Raw genomic sequence first — 12660 nt, forward strand, 5'->3', positions numbered from 1 at the left:
CATGCTTTGTTATAGATTAATGTATTCAAACTGGAAGTTTAAAGTTGCATAACACACACTAAATTAACTCAACGTGCTCTTGTCAATTGACATTTTTCTCTTTATAACAAGTCCAAGTTTGAAGGGAGAACAGCAGATTTACTGAAACAGTATATTAAATAACAAATATAAAACCAAAAAATTGTCTCTAAATATAAATATATATATAAGAGCAATAAACATTTAGATGTTTTTGCACCAAATACAATAATGTATTTTTACATGAAATGACAGAGAAGGTTAAAGGCTTTGTATTTTTACCTAAGATGCTGAAAACACTTGTCAAGGCTAAGTCACAAAAGAATTCAAGAGGAAATAAAATTAATTCAGAAGAATGTAAATGGCTTTGTACTTTGTGATGAAGAGTGAAACCCTTTCATAGAGGAAGACTGCGATGATCTCTGATCCTGTCCAAATGCAAATAGAAAACTAAAGTCATCTTTTCCATCTCCAAATGTGTTAGAAGATGATTCAGAGGGAAAGGAAAATGTAAAGCCATCCTCACTTTCTGATTTTCCAAATAAACTCCCTGCAGACAAAACAAATTTTTACTTAATCTGTTAAATTAGAAAAAAACTCATTTTAAGAATATTGGTATTGCCATAGTATGTTTTTGAAATAATGTCGTGCTTTAATATCTTATTGACTATCAATATACAATGGTATGTTTATTCATGCATTAGAAATGCTGTTCCAAGCATCTCAGTTTTGAGGCCACTGCATGTAATGAAGATTTCCTGAGAAAACTGCATTCATTCCTTTCTGTCGAACTACAAAGCCCACTCTGGCTGTCTACAAAATGAAATATTTTGAAAATCAAGAAGCAGTGAAAATGGTTGTTGGGAGAGGAGGTGATCTCTTACCAAGTTGTCAGTAAAATGAAATGCTTACAGAACCATTGCTACAGGCAAAACCACTGTTTGAACCATATGAATTTTGCCTTTCAGAATGTGACATCACATACTTTTTTCTAAAAAAAATTGTATGTACACACACTTCACCATATTTAGCAATTCCTTCTAAGGACTGGCCTTTGAAGTCCAGCTGTTCCTTTCACTTTGGTGGTCCTCTCATGGTTTGTTTTAAGCACGCCTAATACTCACCCTGCCTGTCTCTTCTTCTACACCTCCTTTTTCATGAAAATACTGTCCCATCACTGCAGAGCTCTGAACTGAGGATTCATTACTTATGAGTCAGGACAGTTTTGTGTTGGTCCAATACACATGTCTACAATGGACCACAAAATTACAGAGTCACAGTTTTACCATTGTGACATTACAGTTTTGGCTAATCAGGGGCCAAGGATCAATTACACAATGATAAATAAAATAGTTTGGCATATAAAAGTACTTATTACTTCCAAACATACCAATATCTTTGTGTGGAGATACAGGATTGACATTTCCTGCAGAATAACTTTCATCCATCTGAAACATAGTAACCATTACATTTAGTGAATTAAAAAACTAGAATATAATGCTGATCTATCATCATTTTACATAATCTCAAAATCAATTAAGGTTTTATTTTGATGAAATTGTTATATTCAAAAATATTAAAATTGCATGCTTCACTTTTTCAATAGTTACTTAAAAATGTAAATAAACCAGCAACTGAAGCACTAATCAAAACAACATCATGAAAACCAAAAAAAAGACTTGCTGTTTCCAACTTTTGACCAGCTTTTAAGTCTAGCAGCATATTTCTGCAAACAATTAATATTTTCTTATTCATTTATTCTTTAGGTCAAAAAAGTAATCAGAGGAGGGGAATAATTAAAACTACTCAATACCCCAGAGAAAGAATGCCTTCACAATCAGTTTCACATATTATTTTGTGTGTAAAGTTATATAGGATATATTAAAAAGAGCTAGTGAAATTAAACATTGCAGTGATGATTAGTTGAATGACATTTAAATACAGACATCCATAGTGTTGCTCTAACTCAACTGCTACAGATGTTCTGATTCTCAGATGCTCTATCCAGCTGAGGTCTGAGGATGGAGAATGGAGAGGCAAAGTAAATTCATGCTACATTTGTGATTTGCCAACCCTGGGATCAGCAGAAAGCTGATTCAGTCCCCAGGGTAATTAAGAACACTTGCAGGACATAATAGAGTTCTAGCCATGTGCTTTTACCCCTGGCCAGATCTGCCAAGTTTACACGTGCCAGTCGTCTTGTGTAAAGGGCAGGCAATCTGGATCAAACATTACATTAGTACTGGTGTGACATAACATGATCATATTTAGGACCTGCCAACTCCATTTTTTTCTGGATGAGAGAGGAATTTTCTGCTACTATTTATTGCAGAAACTAACCTATCATTAAAATTTTACATTTTCAACCTTTTTAAATGTAAAGCAAAAAACCCTTCTGAACTGGAATTCAACTTGCATCCACAGACAGACCAGGGGAGTGTCTCTGCTGCTGCTCAGGTCATTCACAAACTCCGTCCAAGTGGAAAGTTTTCACTGCTGTTTTCAAAATTTAAAAGAACGAAGGCAATGTAATTCTGCTGCCAGTCATGGGTGAATCCAGGGTCTCAGAAATGGGGTGCAAACACATCCCTTCAGCTGTGTGGTGCATGTGTATTGAAGAGAGTTCATTGATTGTTACCACACAGCCCATGGCACACAGCAGAAAGAAGTGTGGCTTCAGCTGTCTGTATGACTTTGTCATGTCAGTGCAACTCCTCATGGGAGCTCCACATGTGCTGTAAAGCCTATGAGCTCACCAGCTGGTCAGTGCAGGGTCTACCTACAGCCCCTGCTGCTGTGCATGCTTCCCCTCCCCAAAATTTAGAGGGAGGGCAAAGTAAGGGAAAAGTGGTGGCAACAGTGCAGCCCCTGGGTTCTATGAAAGGAGGGGCTGAGCATTGCTGCTGCTGCTGCTGCTACACATAATCTATGAAAGCTTATGGCCTTTTAAAGAAGTTAGTCTCTAAGGGCGTCTTTACATATGCTCTAAGGCAGAGGGAGAAACGCTTTAATTAGAGTGGTTCCGAGAGCCACTCTAATTAAAGTGCCTGCACCTTCACATCTATTCAGTGTCCTGTGCTTCAAAACGGTGATGGGGACACTTTAACTAAAGCTTATTTGACAAGCTTTAGTTAAAGTACCCCTGCTGCTATTTTGAAGTGTGGGGAAAATGAATACATACGATGCAAAGCCTGCTAGAGCATGCTAATTAGCAAGCTCCAGCATGTTCTAACGTTTGCTAATTAGCATGAGTTGGAGTAGATGTATAGGTGTATAGAAGCCCTAAGGTGCCACCTTGCCCTGCCTTCAGTTTATACAAGAAAAGTAAACAAATGATCTGGTAGGGAGGACAACAGCTGGTGGAAACTTCAGCAGTCTACACTGTCTGAGAATATTTTCCTTTGAGACAATCAACAGCTGATACTCTTAAGAGTCTGTCTTACCTGATCTGATGAATTTTCTGCTCCAAATACAGAAGGATCAAACAGGTTAAAGCCAGGTGACTTCTCTGTGCAGGCCATAAAGAATGAAAAAGCTGGTGATTTTGGTGTTGCTTTTTCAGAACCTGAATTCTGATTCCTGTAGTAAAAGAAAAGTATAAACCACAGCAACATTTTAAGAAAGTTTTAAATTTGTTTTAATATACAGGCATACCTCGGAGATATTGTGGGCTCGGTTCCAGACCACCGCACTAAAGCGAATATTGCAATAAAGTGAGTCACACGAATTTTTTGGTTTCCCAGTGCATATAAAAGTTATGTTTACACTATACTGTAGTCTATTAAGTGTGCGATAGCGTTATGTCTAAAAAAAAATGTACATACCTTAATTAAAAAATCCTTTATTGCTAAAAAATGTGAAATGAGCAAATGCTGTTGGAAAAATGGCGCTGATAGACTTGCTTGAGGCAGGGTTGCCACAAACCTTCAATTGGTAAAAAACCGCAATATCTGCGAAGTGCAATAAAGCGAAGCGCAATAAAACGAGGTATGCCTGTAGCTACAAAATAGGGTCCTCCCTCTAATTTAATGTAGGTATTCTGCAGTTGAGTGTGAGCTTACAGTGGTTATAGTCAGGTGTTGTTTCACTGATTTTAAGGGGAGTTAAGCCTGACACACATATATTCAATCATAACCAGGGTTGTTCTTCTATTTTCAGCTCTCGTTTTTGTTATTCCTTTTCTTAAGTTTATAGCTTTTACATCGACACTTCTTGTAAAGCAAACAATATTCTTTTAAGCAAGTAATAAGTGTTCCCCATTTTCCAAGAAGGCAGATTAAGGAAGGAAATCAGTCATGTCCAATGTAAAATAATGATCATTTGAGTGTTTTCCTGGGTCATCTACAATTCATAATTGTGGCCAGTTAGAGTAAAGAATTTACTACTGATTCTTATTAGCAAACAGGTTTAGAGATAAATGTTTAACATCGGGATCAATAATACACTGTGAAAATGTCCTTTAACAGCAGCTGGAATGCTGCTGTAGCTATGATGATCCAGGAAATATGCAGGAAACAAGATTTTTTTGAGTGATATCATCTATTGAATGCACCAACAGAAGAGGTGGGAGAGATGTTAGATGCGCTTTCAGGCACAAAGTGCCCTTTTAGCGTAGGCATAACTTGCTTCTTTCCCAGGCCTGAGGTAGGGGCACTTTGTGTCCAGAAAATTGCCTAACATCTCTCACAATTTATACTTGGCTCAATAAAAGCTATCACTAAAAGTCTTGCTTCTCTTTAACACAAGGATTTGCATAGTAAAGGAAACATTCAAACTGCTACAAATATGGAGGAAAATTGAGACGAAAAAAACACAACGCAGAATGGAAAATATAACCCAGCATAAAAGGATTATAAAAGGAAGAAACTGGCCTGGAAAGCAATAATGTTGAAAAAGATTGAAAGTGACAAAAGGAAAGTTAAATACAAATATATAATCTAGTGTGGCAGCAAAATATCCACTGCAGTGTTGGATTAGGTAACAACATGCACCATAAAGAGTACTGACAGAAGACTGAATGATTCATCATTGCCCAAGTCATCCTCCTAGAACAGGGTTGCCTTCTTATAGGATTCCTTCCCCCATCATGCCTTTCAGTAGTTGGTTCTTTAGATGTGGCAAAGCAGAAGTACAGCTCTTAAGAAGCTATTTAGTAGCTGCCTTCAGTTTTCTGTAGCACTCTGTCCTCTATCTAGTGAATATTGTTTCCCTCCTTGATTCCTGTTGTTGTTCTTGAGAAGATAATGCATTGTTATAAAAATTCCTCTGCAGAAACAAATATTCTTTCTCCAACCCTTTCTTTCCTGTATGTTTTGTAATGAAGAAATAATTGGATTTTCACAAACCCAATTACTCTCATGACAAGAGTGTGAGATCTTACAAATATGATCTCATACACTATCAGGCAGAATGACAACCTGAACTCTGAGGGGGGAGGCACGAGTGCCTCAAATTTTAGAAATATAAGGGATAGTCGGTCTGTGCTGAATGTGTAAATATTCTCTTTTCTTTCAAACTGTGCGCCACTCTGGAAAAAACCCGTATTTGAAATACGCTAAATTAAATCTGAATATTGTGTAGAGTTTGCTTATATGAAAAGTGTCCTTCCGTGTCACAATTAACGGAAACGTCTATGCAGTACAAATCAACATAAGCTCACAACATTTAAATAAAAAATGGAATCCTACAATTCAAATGGAGGCGTTTTAGGGAACCGGGCTTTCTTCTCATTAGATTCAGGTGTTCTTATAAATGCAGGCATCTCAGGGGTTCTTGGAAAATTCACAGTTCCTTCTTCTGCTGTATTGGGATTATCCTCTGTTGATCTAAAAGATTCTGTGGGTATGTTCTGTTAAAGGAGAGCCCAGCGTTATAATGGGCATGTTTACGGCATATACAACTTAAAAAAAATAATCAATATTCCTTTTATTCAATATACATATTGAACCAAACTGATTGTGTGTGTGTGCGTGCGTGTGTGACTGTTTTAAGCTAAAGAATCTTACATTCAAGAAAAATAAGGGGACTTTAATAAGAATCTAATATTCTACACACAATAGTTATTTGTGTATCCCCTTTTATCTGGATTATCTTTGTGAATTGTGATTATAATAAGAAATTTGAAGAATTTGTAAAGTGTAAACATAGATTAGATTCAGTTCAACTTTATTAATTGTACATCATTATGCAGCACTGCAAATCTCAGGCTAGAACTGCTAGATCTAATGCTCCTAACTGCAATGGAAAGGAATATTGTTTTAATACTTCCTATTGGAATTTGGGAATATCATCATCAAAACTTGTCGCTTTCCTGTTTTGTAAGTCATACTTATTCTCTTAACTCAAACTGCCCCGAGTCATTTTTTGGGGAAAGCAGCGTGAAAATCGAATAAATAAAAATAAATAAAATATATTTCAATTAATTGACAGATTTTCTCTTCCCAAAACAAGGTTTACATTTGGAACTTTGATGTGGATGCCTATTATGATGCGGGTGAAACACATCCTTCTCCACAAGTTGCACTCTAAAAGGGAGCTTTTAACAGAACTTAAAACAGAGGTTATCAATAAGTAAATTCTTATGTTTTGAGCACAAGACAAAATAAAACACCCACAAAAAATTCAATTTTTGTACCTTTGAAACACTACTGAAAAACTGGGTTTAGCTTACTGAGTAAAAATTGAATTCATGCAAGATGCCTTTAACGCCTACTCTGAATGGCCCCCATCCTGCACTCCATACTCAAGAACAAGTTGTACAGATAGGAAAACTCAGCAAGTTTTAACTAAACAAATAGCTAAATGCAATGCTAGCAGTCTGACAAAGACCAATTTCCCCTTCTTGCTTTGGATTGTGTAATGTGCGGATTCAGAAGACTGAGAATGAATGCGACTTGATGGGATAAGAATGTGGATTATTCTTTGATTTTAGCTGTAATGGTCTCAATGATATAAACAATCATTAGGTTCCAGAATCAAATTCTTTATACTTGTAAAATCAGAGCATCCTTGCCCAACCCTGTTCACACTTCTTCCACATTCAGCATTCAATACTTTTTCCAGGCTGTCACGGCACCTTATGGATTAAACGTTCTGGCTGCTTTGCTTTGCAGTCACAATATCCATTGGATTTCTGTCACTGAGGATCCTGCACTCTCCTTTATGTGGGGAGAAGCCTACATAATCTTCTTTATTCAACTATTTGGAATAGCAGTAATTCTCTTGCTTAGTTAAGCATCGAACAGAATCTAAGGAAATCTCATATATATATACATTTGAATTTTTAGATAATATTTTTTCCTTAAAGCTATAGAAGTCTGTCATTTACTTGGGGTTCTAGATTCAAGAACAAATCGAGTGTCACAAAAGAACACATTTAGATACTGCAGCCATCTGACTACTGACAAAACTCTATTTTCCTTTTGAAAGCTCTACCATTCATGAATAATATTAGTATAGCATTTAAAACATTATCATATCTGGGAGACTGTTTGGTGAATTTAAATTATCATTGAGTGCCAAGTAGCCATTTGGAAGAAAAATATTTTTATGACTGAAAATACAGTTCTGTGAGTAGAGAGATGGTTGTACTGAAAGCTATCAAATCAAGAGGCCAAGCCCTGCTTTCCTATTTCTTCCCAGTAGTCTCACTGCCAACAAGATAATGTAAGTACTCCAATGAAATAAAAAGTTATGACACAGAAATGCTTCACTTACTTGAGAGACATGTAGAGAATCTTTGGCCTTGCTTGCTTCTTCCCTACCTCCACACTCAGCATCTTTATTTGCTAAACAAAGAAGTTGTTATCATTTGTACTACAAACTGTAGAATTTCTTTGTAAAAGATAGTGCAGCTAAAAAAAGCACCAATGATGTGGGAAAAGAGTACTTGAAGAAAGCTTGCCAATGCTATGTTGCTATTGAGAGACCTAGTGAGAAGGCAACTAGCTGGTGTAGGTGCAATGTGAACAGGATACTCAAGGCGTGATAGAACAGATCTTAAGAAAGAGCAGAAAAGCCAGGCTGGGAAACATAAATTATACAAAGGGAAATGAAAAATGTTGGAAGACATGTCATATTAAATAGCAGAACCTACAATCTATGCCCTAAGAGGTCCTATATACTGTAGCATGTGGGGAAGTCTAGTTAAAATCTTCACTTCTGCAAACTTTACTACAGTCTGACAAGGGTTTAATCTGACAACACTATGCAAAAGGAATTGAAGCCAGACCTTGTGCCATCTGATTTTAATATTCTAAGTTTATTTGTAACTACTGCTTCACTCATTTCTATTTTATTTTGTACTTGTTCCATTTGTATTTTACAAACGAATACTGATGCCTTTACAAATTACTGACAAGACTACGTTTAATGTGCGTATTCTCTCAGCTTTGCCTTTTTACAGCTTTGTTTCCTTTATTTAATGTTTGTTGTCTCTCCTTTTCAAGTGTTATATATCAGATCTTACTATGACCATTCAGGCTCCTGAATAAGTTAACTTCTTACTCGTCCATTCTTTCTGTTTTCTTGAACTGTTTTAGACAGACTTTTAGAGACTGACTTCCATCTTTCCCCTGCAGTTTTTGTCTATAATTTCTAGGTCAGTAAAATATCCCTGCACTAAAAACATAAATTGACTAAGTGACCTAAGCAGAAAGTACAAAAATGGAAATGTATTAAAGTCAGGGTGAAATCTGGCACATCATCCTTTATTTTCTATTCAGTTATCATGTATTTTATCCAGGTATACAATAGATTGCATTTTGATAGCACCTTCCATCCAGTAATGTCAGTGGTACTTTACCTGTTATCACAGCTTCATTTTCAAACCATTGCTTGGAAGTTGTCTGCTTCTGAGGAGAAAGCAATCTAAGCAAACAGAAATAACACTATCTGAATTTGTCCAAATGAGGATAATATCTGTCAAATCTGTCATAACTAAAGCAGGGCAACTGCCCTGGCTGCCAACTGGAACTGGCTTTTGCCACAATCACACAACGGTGATTGCAAAGGCAGCGGCAACCTGAAGTCCCTGTGTGCGGCAGCTGGGCTGGGCACCAGGCTGCATTATTATGCTGCTGTGTATAATCATCATAATCTATCATTTCAAGAATGAAAACTACGTAGCTGAAAATGTACCTGAATTGCATTTGGTTTTCCCTGGATGGAACTTGGGCAGTTTTTGGATGGTTAGTCCTGGTGGTATCACTGCATTTCTAAAACACAGGAAAAAATGTGAATGGAAGGAATACACAAAATTGTTAAGTTACTGACATCCTGATTTCTCCCCAAACTATGCAAATTCATTCTCTTTTCTTATATTTATAAGTAGAAATAAACCTCCAAAACGTTGTTATGCCACATGTGTTTGGATTACGTTCTTTAGTTTAAATTACATCTAGTTTAAAGTTTTTGTCTGTCCTGGGCAATGGGTTGGGTAGTCACAGTTGTGTGTTACATCAACTTTGGAAAAGGGACAATGTTCGAAGACCGAGTACGATTACCAATATTGCATAATAGCCATCTGCCATAACATTCAGTCACCCCATATTTTTGGTTGCACTTGAAATAATAATTTAAGGAAGAAAGAATTCTTATTACCAAACTATTTCTTATTACCAGTTTCTTATTACCAAATCCTGAGCTATTTCCTGCATTATCTAGTTTTAAGAAAGTGGCACTGGGAATACTTTAAGCACTTTCAGTTTAAATAAGCAAGGCCACAGAATGTATTTTACTCATGTCCTTTGTGAGAGGAGGGCTACATACCTGTGTTTCATTTTCTAGTTGGCTGGAGGAAACACTGGTAATTGCTGAATGATCCATGGGATTTTCTCTTTCTTCTCCAACTAAATTATTCAATAAACATAACTTAACATTGTTAGAGTATTATATATACACAGCATGCCACAGTTAAATTGAACTTGTGAGCAAAACTAATCAACTTTGCTTCTTATATTGATTTGAGGGAAATGTATCATATAATATGTGAGTATCAGCCAGTTCACTGTAGAATAATGTATGCGGTTAATGTCTGTTATATTGGGCAAACTTCACCAATGAAAAATTTTCCGATACTATATGATGCATCTACCTAAAATGAGTAAAATATTATTGTGTTATTCATGACAAATACATGGAATCATAAGTATGGGAGATTTTCAACGAAAAAAGAAAAATTAAATGTCCAATTTCTACTGAAAGTTTAGATCAAGCAACCATAGTGGAGATGATGGGCTAGATTTATTGTCATGGTTCCTATATATTGATTTAGTATATAAATGAAGCTGATATAAATTAACCTTGTATAAAAATGTAATCAGAAATGTACATTATACCTGCTTGTGTCTCTTGCAGAGATTGTCTAAAAGTCCTTATAGATTGGACAAATTTCTGAGGAATGGAAGGAAGATGTAATGGCTGCTGCTGTTGCTGTTTCTCATGTACTAAATAAGGATTTTCATTCTCTTCAAATACTCTAAAGACAAAAAGATAGTAAAATATTTCTGCTATATATGAAGGGTGACAAAGATACAGCACGTGGGCTAGATCTATCCCATGGGGCCTTACCATTTAGCCCCCGGTGCTGCACCTTCATCTGAGCTAACTTACACACTGTCAGACTCGCTCTGTGTGCAGGGCCCAGGATGTGCAGCACACACAGCACCCACCCTGGGATCTACATTACACATGGCACCTGCTCTGGGACCAATGCCCCAGAGACTGGTATGAAATATGTGCCAAGTTTCAAGAAGATCAGTGAAGGGGACTGAGGGGAATTGCACCCCAAATTCTTGAAAGCAAAACTGATATCATGTGTGTTACATAACAGGGGGGTGAAAACTGCAGGAGTGGTGGCCCTGGATGAGGCCACAAAGCCTGCCAAGTTTCAAGAAGATCGGTGCAGGGGGTTGCGGGGAACTTCGTGGCCACCCCTGCAGCTTTCACCCCGTTGCGCCTTAGCACACACAATGTCACCCATGTCACAAGATTTTCTTGTCCGCAGCTTGAGGTGCAGTTCCCTACAACCCCCTACACCGATCTTCTTGAAACTTGGAAGGCTTTGTGGCCTCAGTGAGGGCCACCACCCCTGCAGTTTTCACCCCCATGTGATGTAACACATACACGTGATATGAGTTTTGCTTTCACGAAATTGGGATACAGTTTCCCCAAACCTCTACACCAATCTTCTTAAAACTTGGCGCACTTCATACTTTCTGGAGGGGATACCATCCTTGCAAGTGTTATCCAAATCAGACAAAAAACAACAAAGTTATAGATGTTTCTTTCATTCCCCATTATACCCTATGGCCGGATCTCCGAGACAGCTCCAAAATTTTGGAGCTGCTTCAGCCAGATCGAAGCAGAAACCCTGTCTGGAGCTCTGGATCAGATCCCTGGCATCTGAATTGGCTGGATCTGAAGCTGGATCGAATCACTGATGACTCGCACAGGCCTAATGGCTATAAGGAAAGACTGTTTGTTACTGGGCACATCTACATAAGATGCTATGTTGCTGTAGTGACAAGTTGAAGCTACAGCAACGTAGCTTGTTGCTATAGCAATGTAGCGTCAGCAGGCACCAACTGTGACGCCACTACTACTGCACAGTAGGGTCAGAAATGACTCGTGCACCACTGGGACTGCTTTAGCAAGTACTAAATGACTGCACAGTATGGGGGCACATGTAGACATGCCCAGTGTGTACCAGATTTTTTAAAGTATTGAGGTGCTAATGGGATTTTAAAAGCATCCAGGGACTTAGATAAACAGTCCACTGGGCACCAATCTACATCTTGAAAAGCCTGGCCTAATGGGAACAAATATACTTGCCATTTTAATTACAGTATCATGTTTTATTCAGAGCTGTTAAAAGAAGACTCCATCCATAAGTCATAATTTTTTAAGATGGCACAAATTTTTTTGTGATGTCTTAGAAATAAATTATTCCAAATCATCTTGAGGTTAACCTGAACATACATACAAGATACTTGCATTGCTATTGAAAAAAATCCACAGCAATCACATTGCCGTTCTTTTTCACATAATTATTAATCATTAAAAGAAAAATCAAACCAGAGTCTGAATCCAAAATGATTAAAATTGCAGTGCCAACAAAAAGGATAATTTGTCTCTTGTATTTACTTCAGCTGCATTGTTAGAAGTTATCTGAGTAGATAAGAAATCTTTACCTAGTTGTAAAACAGATTTTTTTGTTTTTCCTTGGGTGCAGTTTAAATGGAAAAGCTAGGCCCTAAAGTCAAAATAATTAGAGTTCCAAAGAAACTGTTTCTCTCTCTCATCATGTTGAGCCCAAGCAATATTAGCATATATAACCTTCTCTTCACTACAGAATTATCTTAGAGCATAACCTTGAATAGTCACATTAACTAATATGATGCTAACCAGGACTTTTAAAGCAGCATAAGCATAGCAAAATACAAGTTGCATTAAGTATATATAGGTATATATTATGTAAGTGTATATAATTTATGTATGATTCTATTATTATTATATTATAAATATAATAATTACATCATTATAATTATTCACCACATATTAACACCTGATTTTGGATAGTCAGGATAACATGAATATTACTTCTAATTGCATGGTTCTTTCAACTGGAGGCATTTTACTGCA

At 36.9% G+C, this 12660-nt stretch overlaps 1 protein-coding gene across 1 annotated transcript in view; it reads right to left on the minus strand.

Moving 5' to 3' along the window:
* Window positions 1-337: 337 nt before the first annotated feature.
* The window catches only part of C2H14orf39 (chromosome 2 C14orf39 homolog), a 53357-nt gene continuing 41034 nt past the window's right edge, over window positions 338-12660 (minus strand). Inside the window, exons 16-18 of the mRNA XM_090034663.1 lie at window positions 3462-3590; window positions 1409-1466; window positions 338-568 (exon numbers count right to left, since the gene is read on the minus strand). Of these exons, the coding sequence (XP_089890789.1) occupies window positions 366-568; window positions 1409-1466; window positions 3462-3590 (390 nt within the window). The 3' untranslated portion in view covers window positions 338-365. The remainder of the gene's footprint in view (window positions 569-1408; window positions 1467-3461; window positions 3591-12660) is intronic.

The sequence above is a fragment of the Crocodylus siamensis genome, chromosome 2, assembly GCF_052110815.1.
Source record: "Crocodylus siamensis isolate JL-2025a chromosome 2, ASM5211081v1, whole genome shotgun sequence".
Taxonomy (NCBI): Eukaryota; Metazoa; Chordata; order Crocodylia; family Crocodylidae; genus Crocodylus; species Crocodylus siamensis.